Source organism: Peromyscus eremicus, chromosome X (assembly GCF_949786415.1).
Source record: "Peromyscus eremicus chromosome X, PerEre_H2_v1, whole genome shotgun sequence".
NCBI lineage: Eukaryota > Metazoa > Chordata > Mammalia > Rodentia > Cricetidae > Peromyscus > Peromyscus eremicus.
Window position 1 is genome coordinate 82,701,155 of NC_081439.1, and position 17,028 is coordinate 82,718,182.

Genomic DNA, 17,028 nt, shown 5'->3' on the forward strand with positions numbered 1-17,028 from the left:
GACATGAATGCTGACAAATTTTTTTTAGGAATCAATGCCTTAGTGACATAGTGTTAAAGCTCCTAAGAATCCGCAAATTATTTATTCCAGCTGATCAATCATAATTTTTGTGGTAGCATGTGAATTTTTCAAAATGTGAGCTGTTTTCCAAAATGCACTCTGCCAGTTCAGGTAATTCAGTAGAAGGTCTTTTATTTGTTCATCTGACTATTACTAGAAGGAAGAGGCAATGTTCTATAACGCTCTGTACCTTTGGGATTTAGCATACTGTAATTATTCTCTGGTACTTCATATTTGTAGAAATAAAATAATGGATCATCAGGATTGTAGGAGACTCAGCAATTTAGTTTGTTTTTTACAGCTTTGGTCATAAGTATACTATATAGTATATGCAGTATAGTATATAACTATACCATAGTGAAGACATTGATCTGAATAGATAAGTGAGATGAAGTTTGAGAAAGTAGCACACCAAAAATTATGGCAAGGGGGGAAACATAAAAAAAATCCAAGATTTTTTTATTTCTCTAGCTGCTTATTGCTATTTGTAGCTTATAGCAGTCACTTGCTTTATGTGGATTTAGTAAACTAAATAGTGGCCATAATATTTCTTAAAATTTAGTTAACAGTTATCTCCATAGACAAGGACACAAAAAGTGATTTACTAAGCAGAAGAGCAATCAAGTTGTTTGAACTGTAGTAAAAGTTTGCTCCCCAAAAGGGATGTTACAGTGTGGGGAAAATATATATTATGTATTGGAGACAAAGAGATGAACAGAATCTTACCCATCTTTGGTTGACATCCTGATGGAGATACTCTGTCATGTTCTTCCAGTAATTGCTTCTGATTTTGTGGATGGCTCTTTCCCACATAGTGAGATTGAGCAACAGCTGAGGAGTCAAAACTCATGTTGCAGAAACCACTAAATTTGTTTCTGTTGACGTCTCCAATTCTGTACACCTGTAAAAAGCACAATTCTTTTTATTTTGGAAAGATTAAAAAACTTACAGTTCAGAATTATAACATTCAACATAGACAACTCACCTGAGAATTCTCAACATGCATACTCACTTTTCTACCAGGCACTTTGTTTTGTTCCCCATGCACTTGAAAATAGAACTTAACATTCTGAGCATGTATTTCACTCTGAAAAAAAAGATATGACTTTGTTTATTTAACAATAGACTCCCAAAATGTACACCTCTCTGAATGTGAGGTCAGGAGACATCAGTTTTAGTAGTCTTTTCATTAACATTTTTTTGAGGCCAGGGCCTTGAACAGGCTAGGCAAGTGACATACTTTTGAGCTACATCCTCAACCCATGACTGCAATAACTAGAAAGAGTTTCACTCCTTTCAAATCTCTAAACCTCAGTTAAAATGAAAATAAAATGATTCTACAACTTACAAGTCAGTATTTTTATGTTTGTATTATCATGTTAGTTAAACATTATAATGGGTTTCATTATGATATTTTCATGCATGTATATATTTTCATTATATTCCTATTATCTTTTCTTCTCCAGGGCCTGCTTATACCCTCTTCCCAACTCACTACCTCTTCTACTTTCGTGTCTTTTTATGTGTACCACAATGATCTTCATTAGGATTGCCTACATGAAGATTAGTAAAAGATATTTACAGGACTATGAGCACCTTATCAGTGACTACATCACTGCAAAAAAATGTCTCCCTTTCCCAGCAACCATCAATTGCCAATAGATGCACAGGGAGTGATGAGGCCTCATGATCTCCTACCTCCTAGCACCTGTTAACTGTCAATGGATGAGCCTCTCCAACTTCAATGGCAGGATGCTGACAAGTCAAATCTGTAGTCTACATTTATTATAAAGGGAGACTCTGGGAGTTCTACAGTATCGCTCAAACTTGCTAATACCTACATTATATTCACTACAATAATAGAGAATACAAAGGGAGGCAGAATGGTGTGAAGGAAAGAAAAGAAACTTTGCAGTCAAAACCACTGAGTTTAATCTAGATTTCCTAAACTTAAATTTTTATGTGACTATCTTTTTTCTGAGCCAATATTCTTGTCTGTCAAATAGAAATGTTACCATGTTTCAGGTTCTTAAATTAATCAAGTAAGATGACTTATATGAAGTTGAATTGCTACACTTAAAATATGATTTCTCATCCTTATTCCCACTGCATTTAACCAACCTCATAATGTGAAATCCTTTCTGATTCAAGCTGCAGTACCACTCCACATGCTCGACAAAAATCATCTGTAAAATATGCAGGTCTTTCTTGTCCATCACAGGTGGCATCTATCAATAAAGTAAAGAAAAACTCTATCAGATCAATGAAATTTGAATTAATTAAATTTTAATGTTTGGGAGTATGTAGTAGCAGCCTTTTTCTCTAATATGTTATTTAATGTGCAATATGTGTGTGCATGTATATACACATATACACACATACATATTTAATGTATAATATGGCAATAGTTACCAATTTAGAATGGTAAGTCCAGGCAATAACATTGTAAAGGAATAGTTAAATGGATATAGGTAACTTCATGAACTTTATAGAATGATTTAAGGAATCAGTAATGAAAGGCTGAATTAAAAAAATAGCCTTGATATTTTGTTTTACAGAAGACAATCCTAAGAAATGTAAGACAATCCCTAAGGTACGTAAGACTGTCATATACTTTGAGATATGGCTCTAGTGTTATTTAAAAATCACAACTATATATGATAGGCAAATCTCTCCCATCACCGCAAAAATACCAGGGTACTTATTTGTATACACAAATCTCACATAAGTCTTCCTCCAAATATATAAAGTAATGTCCATGTACTATAATCAAGAAGTTTATGCTGTAGTGCCTGTGTCTGTAATAAATAGCACATATAAAATAGTTTTATATCTACACTTTGGGTCCACACCTATATCTAATGTCCTAAACAGCTTCAGTGTATTCTGCTGCCAATGTTTATTAGTTTATCTACAGGTTATTAATAAAAATAATCATACTTTTGCTTATTATTTGGCTATTTAAATGAGTAAGTCTGTATTACACACACTTTCATGGATGATATACTGAATAAATAAAAGTTTTACTAAAATACAATATACTCCATTTCTGACAATGATAGCATGAAATATACATACATATACACATAGAAAGTTACAGAATGATTTAAACTAAATTTAAATGTATTTATCTCCGGAAAGTGGGGCAGACAAGAGAAGTCGTCTTAACATTTTACTTACTATAATTCTTGTTTTATAAAAAGCATGTAGGGATTTCTATATATGGTGAGGATAGATACCAGCAAAATGGTAGAACCTCAATTCAAATAATTATCCATTCACAAAATACCTTTGCAGAAGTTAAGGAAACCAGGCTGTAGATTATAGTACCTAGGTGTATTTCAGAAATAAAATCTATTGAATAGCATATAAGATGGAAACTTTCATTTACCTAGATCATTCCTTCTCTAATCCTAGGTGGGACAGAATGAAGGAAGATACTTTGTGTGTGAGGAAGAAGCAGGTAATAAAAATCATGTTTTACTTTGAACCCTAATAGTGGGCACACGTTGTTAAAACTTAGCACCTAGCAGGCACCCAAAAGCTCCAGACTAATCAGGCAGGTGGCTCCAGATTGAGTTTCTAAGCCAGCTCTGGGAACTCTCTGGATCCTGCCATCTCAGGCTCCAGGGCAGTGCAATAGTTTCAGTTTCCAGGCTGCTGTAATGTCTGGCCAACCTCCTCTTAGCATCAGACTGACCTCAAACACCAGACTGACCTCAACAGCCTTGGTTTTCAGGCTAGCCTTACAATCAGGCTGATTCCTGTAAGTCCTGCTCCATCAGGCCAGCTTACATAGACCCCAACCTCTTAAGCAAGCTATTGTGGACACAAGCTCCAGGCTTGTACTTGTAGACAGAACCTTTAGCTTGCCACAGTGCCAACTAGAACATTATTCCTTTAGGTTAATACCTGCAGCATCACCCTCCATGCTAGAACCTGCAGTCCCATGCTCTAGAAGACTAGTGTTCAGGTCTGTCCCACTAGATCTTAGAGCTGGACACCTTCCCACATACCCAGGTTCCAGCTGGCTCCTGGAGCTCCATGACCTATACTAAGCCCTTACACACCTAGTCAGTCCCCAGGAACTGAAGTTCCCAGATTTCAGGATGCTCAGCACGGGTACAAGATCCAGGACCATCCTTGTGGACCCAGACTCTAGGCCCATCTCTAAATGACTGATAAGTAAGTCTACCACACCGGATTCAGATTTCAGGGTTAATCGTGAGAACATGGGCATGTCCATTTGCTGACCTAAGCAAGAAAGTGCACAAGGACACTAGCAGTGAGCCTGTAAAGGATCATATCATGTGGCTTGTCAGAAAGTTCTGGACAGGTAATCCCTTGATGGCAAAATAATATTACTACTGATGGAAAATTTCTTGAGGAGGAAACTGTCATACCGCATCTGGGAGCCCCGCCCACTCTCGGGAGTTCTTTTTCCTTAATAAATCTATGTTTACTCTACTGTATTTTTTCCCCTTCCGAATCTTACTGTTAAGACTTACTGTCTTCAACTTATTTTCTCAAATAAAGTTTGGTCTATTTTTGTTTATCAAATGGCACAATGTACCTGGGTTCAAAATCTCAGCCATTCTCTTCACTTAATCACTGATTCCTAACAATTCTGACTTGTAATATCCTTTCCTATCTACTTTTTCCTTTGACTTCCACATACCAATACTTTAGTTCACGCCCTCCATATATTCCAACATGATTTAGCTTTACTGATACTATTATGTTACATATTCTGGAAGGAAGTAGACAAAAATGAAGATAATTGTGGATCTTTTCATGTTAAACCCTTAGACCTTAACACAAATGTATACAGTAAATAGCACTTTGTACATTCTGAGTTAGGAAAGTGGGAACAAGTGAAATTGAAATAAAGTGCCATGTTTTCTTTGGTGGAGTGGGTACATAAACCTTTGTTTTACTTTGACTCTTTCCATTATATATACACAACTGTTATACATGTTGGAAATGACTAATCCCTAACTCCAAGGAGAGTAAAATTGAATAAGAAAGATAAGATGTGTATGGAAAAACTATAATCCCCAGACCAAAATGTTTCAGGTGATAAAAGATGTAAGAGAGTACAGTACATTCTTTCTGAGGGAATTGGGATGAAAATTATAGATAATAAGGTGTTGTCTAAGCTTTAAAATATATGTAAACAATGGAATCTCACTAAGCCATAAATAAAAATGAAATCACGACATTTGCAGGAAAATGGATGGACTGGAAATCATGCTAAGTGAAATAAGCAAGATTCTAAAAGACAAATAATGTATGTTTTCTGGCATATGTGGAACCCAGATTTAAAATTATATGTATGCATATAAACCTGTGTTTATATGTATGTGCATATGCATACATGTATATGTGCAGATCATCAAGCTAGAAAGGGGATTGTGAAAGGGAAGGAAGAGATCTTAAGGGGTGAGGGAAAAAGAGAGACAAGGAAGCAAAATGGGGATTACTTTCAAGGGTGGCAGAGAACCAACCATGGGAAGCACAGGCACAGAGGAGGGCAATGGGGAAGGGAGACAAATTAGAACAACGTATAATGATACATACAAGAAAATGCCAAAAGGAAATAAACACCTTACTTTGTGCATTAACTAAAAATACTAATACACAGTTTAAAAATTAATAAAAATAACAGAATCAAAGTATTTAAAGGAAGGCAACAGAATAAATAATAATGGAAGGCTCAGAATGGAATCAAATAATGACAGGCTACTTTAGGCATCTGAATTTACATTAGAGAGAAATGAGTCACTCAACATGGGTATATCAACTAACAGTCAGTTGTAGGCTTGAAGCTTAAACCAGAAAAGTGGCCATAGATACATAAAGAAAAGGCCCATCTCTCAAAACCAAAGGGCATTAAAGGCTAGCTTAGCTTTTGCTATCAATATGGTGGAGATTTAGATCTATTGCATTTAAGCTTAGGTAATGCTGTTCCTAATAAGAGGTGGAGATTCAACCTTACCATCTACAATTATCATCAGTGGCAAATTCTTTGTTATTATAGCATGAAAGTGTTGAAGTTCCAAGTTTAGAGTATAAAAAACTGAAATACATGAAATGAGAAATTATAGAAGATGAGTGGTGATTCACTCTTGAAGCATACTTATTATACCAACCCTTTGTTATAATTCCCAGAGAAATCTGCACATTCCTGTTAATTAGAGCACTAGTCACAATAGTCAAGGTATTCGTGATGCCCATCAACAAATAAATGGATAATGAAAATATTTATACACAAGGGTTTCATTCATACATAAGAGTGAAATTATGTCAACTACAGGAAAATGAATGGGATATGTTAAGAAAATTATCTAGACCCTGACAAATAAGATATTTTTCTCCTATGCAGAACCTAGATTATGTCATATATCAAATTATTTATTAAAGACCCATGTTAAATCATTAATTTCCACTCCATTTAATGTACAATTAAATTCAAATGCCCTAATGAATCCTATCATTATTTGGTTCCAATCTAAGCTTTCCGTTATTATTTATACACTTGCCTTACTTGAAATACTTTTATTCCATAATTTTTAGTTAACATATGATATATTTAATTGTATTTGTATAGATATATGACATGAAAGTCAAAGGCTGAACATGTCAAGTGAGGAAGGGAAATAAGGGAAGAGTAAAAAAGACTAATTTGGGAAAGAACTACAAATATTAAATATATATTTGTCAGAAAGAAAGGGACAAAGAGAAAAAAGGAACTAAGTCAATGGAGGGTAAGAGGAGGTAGGCTTGAATAAATCACAACAATATGTTTGTATTAAAATGTCATAGATTATTTTGTATTCTAACTCAATAATACCAGTATCAATAAAAAAGTCAAACAAAAATATACTTAGGATTTACTTTAATTTTATCTAAGTGGCAAGTTGTCCTAATCAATTTAAATATTATTGAATCTTAAATTTTTGGAACTCATTATTATGTATAATTATTTTTATTCAGGGTTTCAGGGTTGGGGATGGGACTTATCTGGCAGAGTGTATCATATCCTGGGTTCAATCCCAAGCATTGCATAAATCGGGTATGGGGATAAACATCTATAATCCTAGTACTCAGGAACTAGAGAGATATTACGAAATAGCACCAAAACCCACACCTAGAATTGATGATTCAATAGTTCCGGGGTGGGGCTCAAGCTATAAACTGCTCAAAAATTCCCTGGCAATACCAATGGTGCTGGTATAGTACCAATTCTTTGAATACTACTTAGAGCTTCCACTGGATCCACTTTGTTTTCCTAACACACAGTAAGTAGGTATAAATCCCCTTCCTTCCAGTATAATATTCATTCGACATTTAGAATTATGTTTTCTTCTTTCCCTTTCTCTTCACTTCTTTTGTGAATTAACTGCAATTCTTTTAACCACAATCCCCTTAACAATGTCATAATAATGACCATTAAAAAGGGGCCATCCCTTTGTTGTTGTTTTTGTTTTGAGATGGTGTCTCATTATGTAATTCAGGCTGGCCTTCAATTTATATCCTCAGTCTCCTAAGCGCTATTATTACATGTGTGATAACTGCACTCTGCTACATCTTTTTTTTTTTATTTCTGAAAAACATAACATTTAGCATTGCAACCATTTTAAATATATTGTTTGGCAGTGTTAAGTATACATAAACTCTTATTTTGAATACATATCTTCTGCTAACATAGCCCAAGACAACTTTACACAATATTGCTGACTCACACTCGGCTGATTTCTAACAAATACATGGTTGTATTCCACCTGGAGTTGATTAAATTGCTCCCCAAAGCAGACCCAATATCTATTTATATTACTACTATTTACATTTTGTCTTGCTGTGTTCACCTAATCATTTCAACCTTTTAAGATCCCTTTTTGGCTAATGAGATGGCACAGAGGGTAATGGTGCTTGCTGCCAGGCCTGAAGACCTGAGTTGGATTCTCAGAACCCACACGATGGAAGGTCAGAACTTACTTCTACTAGTTATCCTCTGACTACCACATGCATGCTGTGGTATACATCAACACACACCACTTCCCCCCAAATTTAAAAAAAAAATAAAGGTTTTTTAAGTCTTAAACTTGTTGTCAGGGGGATTGTGGAAGTTGGATTTCTTCTGAGAACAAATTTATTGTTCTTAAGGCCCAGTCTATGCTGTCCAATTTCCCCTCAAGCTGCACGTCCCCCACATTCATCATGACCGGAATTCTATCTGCTCAAAAGTGAAATGTGAAGCTTGCAGGATTAGTGATCTTCTCAGAGTCACACATTTACTATGGATTAGAGCCAGGATTCAAATCTCCTTCTGCCCAAGCATTCCCTGAAAGCTGCTTCGTACATGGGTTGAAACATCGAATGCCAGAGTTCTTCTTTAGGCTGGAAGCTCAGAGGAGAAGCTGTTTTGGCTGAGAGGCTATTGGCATCTGATAGCTGCTGGGAGAGGGAGAGTCAGCTTTCCTGATGTGACCCAAGTGACTAGCACTCCCTAGTAGGAAAACCTTCCTTTTTTTTTTTTTTCCGAGATAGGGTTTCTCTGTGTAGCTTTGCACCTTTCCTGGAACTCACTTTGTAGACCAGGCTGGCCTTGAACTCACAGAGATCTGCCTGGCTCTGCCTTCTGAGTGCTGGGATTAAAGGCGTGCACCACCACCACCGGCAAAAACCTTCCTTTTAACGAACTCACTTCCAGAGAATACTTGGGCCCCCAAACTGAGAGGTGTTTGTCAAAGAATTGGGATTTAAGAACTGAGGCATAGCTGGAGAAACCTGAGGGATGTTTATCTCCCTTTCTTTCCTTTTTTCTCCTTACACTTTTCCCATGCTTCCCCCTCTTCCTTATTAATGGGTAAATATGAACTTGTGAAGATCCTTAATTTCAAAAGAAATGAGTTGTAAAAAGAACCAGACCGAGAGAGAAACAGCACTGCCAGGTTCATTCTGCTGTTTACTAGTTGTTGGACAAAGGCTAACCTTTCAGATTTCTATTGCTAAAGTTTATTTTGTACTTAAATTTATTTCATTAACTTTTGTTTTGGTATCATGATGTCAGTGATCATCACTTGCATAACACTTAGGAAGATTATCCGAAATGAAAGAGTAGTTTTATGACAAATTTTATCGGATAAGAGAGTTCATCCATTCAATGTAATGTATTTATGTTGAAATGTGGCTTCAGTCTTCAGTAGGAGAATGAATCAACCCTAGTTTCCTATTAATAAAAAATGTTTTAGTGGAGTCTGGTGGTGCACACCTTTAATACCAGCATGTAGGAGGCAGATGTAGGCAGATCTTTGTGAGTTTGAGGCTATCCTGGTCTACACAGAGAGTTCTAGGCCAGTCAGAGAAACACAGTGGGACTTCACCTCAAAAAGGTGTTTTTCTATTTTATTTCCTTCCTACATGGAAGGTTTATATAATTTGAGAAAATATAACTTTAACAATAATTTGGAATGAGGTTAGGGCCTTTGATCTGTAGTGCTAGGTAACAGGAAAAAAATAAAAATGTTGTATTAGTAAAAAGACTTATAACCTTGAGTAAATCATTTAACTGTTGTAAACTATTTCCCCCAATAATACAGAAATATAATGCATAATTTCTAATTCCCAGGATCAGACAAACATAAAAGATGTTTTCCCCCAAAAAGTTCAACGAATGTTCCATACTCAATAAAAGTATGATTATTTACTTATCTAGAAGCTTTGCAAATTTGATTTACTAGTCGATAATCACCCTAGTTTAGTTCAGTGTTCTTTAAGAGATCACCTAGTGTTTTTCAACCTTGACACGACAGTCACTTTGGGCCACAGAACTCATTGCTGAAGGCTGTCCTATGCACTGCAAGTATTTGGCTGCATCCCTGGCTTCTGACCAGTAAGCTGGCAGTAGCATTCCCTAGTATGAAAACCTAATGTGTCTGGAAACACTGCCAAATGTTCTTTGTGGGGTAAAACCACCTACAGTGTAGAACCAATCTAATCTATGACTTTACTTCATAAAAGAAAAAGCTAGTTGGGAGAGCTAAAATTTTAAATTTGTGATTCTAAGTTTACGTAGATTTGGTTAAAAAATAATTGCAACAGTCTAGGGAAAGACAATAGTAATAGCAGAGGGATGTTCTTCGGTAACTTATAGTTATGAATATTAATATTGGTAACATTCTAGACTTAGGAATTAGTAGAATTTCCTTTATTGATTATTCATTCAGTTTACATCAGAATGTATGCTTTGATGATATAAAATTAATCCACTCTACAGAAACTTACTTTTTTGTTGGATCATGCCTTTTGCAAACAGCTAAACTGTCATGTTAGAGTAAAATAACATTAACTCCTGCATCAAAAAATAATGCAACTGCATGTGAAATCTAAATGACTATATTTGAGACTTTCTCCTCACACTACAAATCAGGAAATTTAGGGTGAAATAGATTTTTGTAACAAAAAGTTAACACAGCAGAAGTCAGAAAAGAATAATGGTTTTGGTCCAATTTCACTTATGGAATTATAAACCACAGAGTATTTCTGAAGAAAGGAAATGGAAGGTTATCATATTTCTCCAGTTCTGGGAATGAGAATTTTGTCTGTTTACTGTAATGAAATGTTCTTCAGTTAGTCTGATAAATTTAAACTTACTCAAATTAGGTGATTCTAGATATAACTGGTTATATATCACAAAATCATCCTCACATTTCTTAAATGATAATTTGATTTTGTTCCGCAAAATATCAAATTTTACCCTTAGGAAACCCAGATGTTTATACAATTACTTAATATAAATTTTAATGCTTTCCTGAATTGTGAGTTTCATAATCTAAATGATCTTGATGTAAAGAAACACAGCACTGTAAAGAACTTATATATTCCACTTTTATAGTGACAGAATAGAGAAAATCCAAGAGTGAACTGCAGCACTATATACACAAATCTCATTATTCACAGAGAAATCTGTGAAATACTAATTTTGCTTTGCAAAGAACATACGTGTTATATTTTCTGTGAATAGACCTTTAGAGATAGTCTTCCTTAAACATTCTTCATTAAATAGGATTTTTTGGGCAAGAGTTGACTTTTGTATTCCTTTAGTACCATCATTATCATAGGAAAAAAATCAGCAGAGCATAGTCCTGAGATAGAAGAGAATGAGGATGAATGTTAAACTTGCCACAATATTTTTAATACTCTCTTTCTAAAGGCTACACTCTATTTAAAGAGTACTCAGAAATATTAACTTTATAAAGAATGTACCTGTCAGCATGACAAATGCTTATAGCTATAGTGCTATTTTGCATCCTTAGTTTTAAGGTGATTAAAATAGCTTCTGGCTTATGAGTTTGACAAGTTCTTACAATTTTACATAGGTCATCACAGTCAATGCAGGGTTTTCCATGGTATCTCAACAATAACAAAATAAAACAGAATTAAAACAATTGGGAATAATATGTTTATGATTAATATTTGTGCTGTCTTTATGCACAATGAGTATTTGACCTTTGGAATAATAAGCCTTTGTGGCTAGGGAGCTCAGGAGTCATTCTTATAAAGCCAGAAATAATGCTAAGGCTCTGTGTAATCTTAATTTCCTTGATCCCATGACAGCTGCTTTATATCAGAGAGCTACTAAATACATGCTACTCATGCCAACAGTTTAATACATGTGAATGAATGTGCAAGATTGTTTCAGACGGAGAGTAAATAAAGTTCTATCCTAGCATATATGAAATATATAGTAGGAGACTTCCTTGTTCGACTAATGACTAGTGATTATTTTTACATACTGATATAATTCAGGGAGACAGACACCAACAAATGGCCATTTATCTCAGTCTAGACATCTCCAATCTGCCAAATGTAGAAAATGGAAATTTAATCCTGTTTACTAATCATTTTTGTTGAGCACCAACATCAGACCCACAATATGCTTTGGTGTGCCTATAGTACATAAGGTATCACAGAATCAGACTTATAAGAAATATCTGAACAGTACTGACAGTCCAGGAGTCTGATTAGTTATATTTAAAACTACACTTTTCTCACTGATTTGTGTTAGAATTTTCCTATCAAGCACTACTGTGCATAGTTTCTTCTTTTCTTTTTTATTATGCATCTGTGTACACACTAGTACATGTGCATGTGGTATCTTCCTCAAGATTGCCATCCATGTCCTTTGAGACACGATCTTTCCCTGGCTTGGTCATCAACTAGGCTAGACTGGCTGGCTAGTGACCCTCAGAAGTCCTCTTGCATTTGCCTCTCCAATGCTGGGATCGCAAGTGTGCGCTACCATGCATGTTTTTACATGGGTTCTAAGGGACAGAACTCAGAGCCTTATGCTTTTAAGGCAAACACTTACCAAATGAGCTATGTCCACAGACCATTACTGAGTTGTTTTTATAGCTGTTTCTTTAGGGATTTACTTTTATTATTTATATTTGTATGTATGTGCATAAATGTATGCCATGGGCATGTATTAGCAGGCATCAGATCCCCTGGAATTGGAGTTCTAGGCAGTTGTGAGCCTCCTGACACGTGGATGCTGGGAACGGAACTTGGGTCCTCTGGAAGAACAGTAAGTATCTTTAAAACCACTGAGTCATCTGCCCAGGCCCATTACAGATGTTTCTAATTCATCTGTAGGTTCTCAGCACTAGCCAGTATGGTTTACTTACACACACACACACACACACACACACACACACACAGACACACACACACACACACACACACAGACACACACACACACAGACACACAGACACAGACACACAGACACACACGCATTGTCACTCAATTATTACTTAGTAAATGAAGGAAAGATTAACTAGGTTTTCTGATGGAGGACTTAGTGACATAAGACTCAAAGCATTACTGAACATTAGGGAGACAAAGGAAAGCCTTTGTAATTGCTATGAGAAGGTAATTGCTATGGGAACTATTTAACAACTAAATTGAAATCCACAATGGTTCTAATCTAAAATACAAACTCAGAACCTTGTTTTGTTTTGTTTTTAAAGGGAAAAATATGCAAGGAGGGTTAAAAAAACTACTAATACACGTAGCATCATTACTGGATCAGAATTCATTTTGTCATAAATATTTTTGAAGAACTTCACTTAATGAAATATGAAGTATCCTAAAAAGCCTCCTGACTTCTCTTATCCAGGTATTCTCTGTGTGTATGTCTTTTTGCATATTATTTTCTTGGCATTTCTTTTGCTTGTTTTAAGTTTGTTGTTCAATATCACAATAGAATTTTTTGAAAAATTTTAACATTCCCTGTATGACAATTTTTATGTCTACTGCCATTTGCCCACTACTAAGGCCTTGTGAATGGTGGCTACAACTGTAAATGGGCCAGCAAATACTTTTTCAAACCACTTGTAATGATCTTATCAGGAGTGATCTTGTAATAATTGGGATCTTGACAATACACTGACATATTTCAGACTTATATCTTAACTAGGATTTAGAACAAAAGGACATTGGCACACAACTAAGCAATATTTCCTTGTCTTTTGTACACTATAACTAGAAAAATAGTGTTTTATAAATATCTAAACAAGATTCTGAGGCCTAATAGTGTTTGAATACTACAATGTATTAAATATCTACCATTTTAAGTGAAAACATAAGGGGTTTTTAGTTTGGACTTCAGAGTTAATGAAGGATACTTAACTAAAATGAAATGACAGATAATTTTTAGATAAAAAGTACATATGTTTTTTTCATATCCTAGTAAACTTTCTGAACAGTATTTCAACACAGAGTTTGCTACTCAGGGAGTGCCAAATGGTAATTATAGTCAAAGTTTCTTATGATTTATGAATTATTGTTTTCATATACAGCTACAGAAATTCCACCAAAAGAATTATCAATACAAACTCCAAAATCATCTTTCATATTTTCAGATCAAAAATTAATCTCAGAGTTTGTCTTGTCCAAGTCCCTTATTTCAGAAATGAAAGCCCAAATCAAGGAAATTTGGAACTAATTCAGGATCACAAAGTCTAGTGGATTTGTGAGCATCATAATCTGTATTTACTGTGCCAGACTTCAAATACTCTTCCTCTTTTATTAAATTATCTTTTCTCACATTTATTTTGTGTGAGTATGTGTGTGCCACAATGTGTGTGTGTGTGTGTGTGTGTGTGTGTGTGTGTGTGTGTGTGTGTGTAGGTCAGAGGACAACTTGTAGGAGTCGGTTCTCTCCTTTCATCATTGGGGTTCCTGGAAATGAACTCAGGTCCTGAAGCCTGGCAGAAGGCTCCTTTTCCTACTGTGCCATCATGCAGGCCCCTGAAATTCTCTCTCTCATAATGCTGTTGTTATTTGCATATATTCAAAGACACTGCAACCAAAGCAGTTACACAGTGAGGCAAAAAGCCATTTTTCTATGAAACACTGTTTTGAAACCTTACTATGAAAAGGTCACCAGAGCCAAACTGTTTAATGCCTACAAAACCAATGCTCACCTATTTGCTGGTTATAGACAAAGTTTGTTATCCAAGTTAAAGCCAGGCATGGTGCCACAAACCTGCAATCCCAGCATTCAAGAGATGGAAACTGGAGGATCAGCTGGTTCACTGCTACACAGTGAGTTTGAGGCCAGTGTGAAGTACATGAGACTATGTCTCCAAACAAAACAGACAAAAAGGGAAAAAAACAATCATAAAGTCCCTTGACAATTTAACAGCCCAGGAGTTCCCAAACATGGTATAATTCATGGCTGATTGAAGACATTAATCTTGCAAAGACTGTCTTCAGTAAAAATTGTTAATAAAGCATGATATCACAGTGGATTCCCAGTATTTAATAGGTGGTACTTACATAATGTGCCTATTACAAATATTATGGGGGATTTTTTTTATTGCTTTCCCATTCCACCAAAGTGGAAGGTGTGAAATACTATGGAATTGCACACAAGGGTATATAATTTATAAATGTGAAGAAATTATTTTATGAGGTTAATTTTAATGAGTGTCCTTTATCCAAGAAAAACGAACTTAAATTACTTCCTCTATTTTTACATTCACAATCTTTCACTTTGGATGTACATGAGCAAGATAAGGTAATCCAGCAAATATTTTACAGTACTTATTAAATCTGAGAGCTTCTGCAGCAGAATCAGTCTTAACCATTTAAGAACATTTTCAAAACTGCTTTAAAACACACTGCAATGGCAAATTTCACAGTCCAATAGTAGGCTGTTTACAGATCTATAATAGTCTGTGTGAAGATCGCTTATATTCAAACAGTCAAGAGACAGCTTTCCACGTTTGGCATAGTAACTGTTGGCAGGTACAACAGCACTTACTGGAAACCAAAGAAATGTTAAAGATGGGCCCTTAAACCCTGTTTTACTAGGTCATAACCTCAAATACCAAAGAAAATTCTCCGAATGATTTCTGAAATCTGTGCTTCTGCCAAACACTGTTTCTCTTCAGTACAGGCCTCACTGCCCCAGAGGACCCTATGACCCTATCATCCAACAAATTCTACTTGAATGCTCAAGTACACATGCTACCCTACCCAAATTGCTAACTCCATCTCTGTAAATATCTCACTGCCAAGTTTCTACACTGACTTTCTACACTGCAATACCTAGAATTTCTTCAGGGTGGGTGGGTGGGGGTTCCTGTGACATTTATGATAGTCCCTCTTTGCTCTCCCTTTCCTTTCCCTGCCCTGGAGAGCCACAGCACTTCTGCTCTGCCTCGTCGCAAATCGCACCTCTGCGTCCTACTTCACACTAAAGCGTCTGGCTAGGACAAAAATTATGTTTATTTTTTTTTTTTCCCTTCAAACTCCTGCCTTAAGAGTATCTGCCATTCCTTTGCCTGGGGGCCTTTGGGGAAGGAGAGGTTAGGGACGCCCTTCACAGCTTCAGTCCCTCTGGCACTCTAGGGCTTAATAAGGGAGGGTGGGGTGGGGTGGGGTAGGGTGGGGTGGGACGGGACCAAGCCCAGCGGAGCGGGGCGGGACGGGGCGGGGCGAGCTTGGCCTTTACTGCGCCACAGCAGGTGGGGGGTGGGGCGGTGTCGAACCGCGCCCAGCCCGGGTCTCGGGCCGGCTGGAGACTGGCGGCGAAGGCGAACAGGCCGCCTTCGCGTCCCGGGACGGGAACTCACCTTCTCTGAGGCAAGGGCAGGTGTCTACTTTAAAACTACTGTCCCCCCTCCCCGCCGCCGCCATAGTGGAGCCGCCAAAGCTGCCGCCGCCTTCTCCACGCACCGGCAAGTGAGCAGGCAGGGGTGGAGGTGGCAGAGGAGGGAGGCACCAGCAAGGCCGCCGCCGCTGCCGCCGCGTAGGCGGCGGCGGAGGCGACAGATTAGGGAGCTTCCCGAGGGGAAGACTTCGCCAGCTGAGCTACAGCTTTCGGCGACGCCACCGCCGCCGCCGCCGTCGCAGCCTGGCGCGCACAATTGCACTGGCTTCTGGATTCCGTTAGGCTTTTTTAGCCCCGCCTTCCCCCTAGCTCCGCCCCCGTCCCTCGCTTCCTCTTTTCCAACTCGGGCCTCGTTCTGGCTCCCGGTGTCCACCAATAAGAGAGCCATGCACCCGCAGGACGCCTCCCCCTTCCCCCTTGGCTCTGCATCACGGACCTCCCTCCTGAGAGGAAGAAAAGATGGCCAAGGGCGAAGGGCAAAAAGCGCGGGATGGAAAAACAAATGTCCTTATACAGTGGGGATTGAAGCGCTAATCTAACACCCATTTTTTTAAAAAATATATCAGCATATTTCTTGATCCCACCTCCAAAAAATCTCTAAAAGACATTTTTCTCCTGTTTGAGAAGTCTTAGGATTGAAATAAGCAAAATCTGGTACTACAGTCTTCATGGCCCTTTAAACAACAGCTTATCCATCTAAATTACGGTAAATCTGGTACTCAGTGGAAGAACTGAAATATTACTGATAATTTAATTATCATCACTTTTACCCCAAACTCTCAGA

The 17,028-nt window shown here is 37.1% G+C and overlaps 1 protein-coding gene across 2 annotated transcripts in view; it reads right to left on the bottom strand.

Moving 5' to 3' along the window:
• Zmat1 (zinc finger matrin-type 1) overlaps positions 1-17,028 on the bottom strand; it is a 57,316-nt gene that overhangs the window by 15,632 nt on the left and 24,656 nt on the right. Inside the window, exons 1-4 of one of the 2 annotated variants that reach the window (XM_059250015.1) lie at positions 16,207-16,285; positions 2,182-2,288; positions 1,046-1,147; positions 787-961 (exon numbers count right to left, since the gene is read on the bottom strand). In XM_059250015.1, coding sequence (XP_059105998.1) covers positions 787-961; positions 1,046-1,147; positions 2,182-2,288; positions 16,207-16,270 — 448 coding nt within the window. In that variant the 5' untranslated portion in view covers positions 16,271-16,285. Of the gene's footprint in view, positions 1-786; positions 962-1,045; positions 1,148-2,181; positions 2,289-16,206; positions 16,286-17,028 lie in introns of those variants that run through there. The other variant, XM_059250014.1, reaches the window with a different exon arrangement.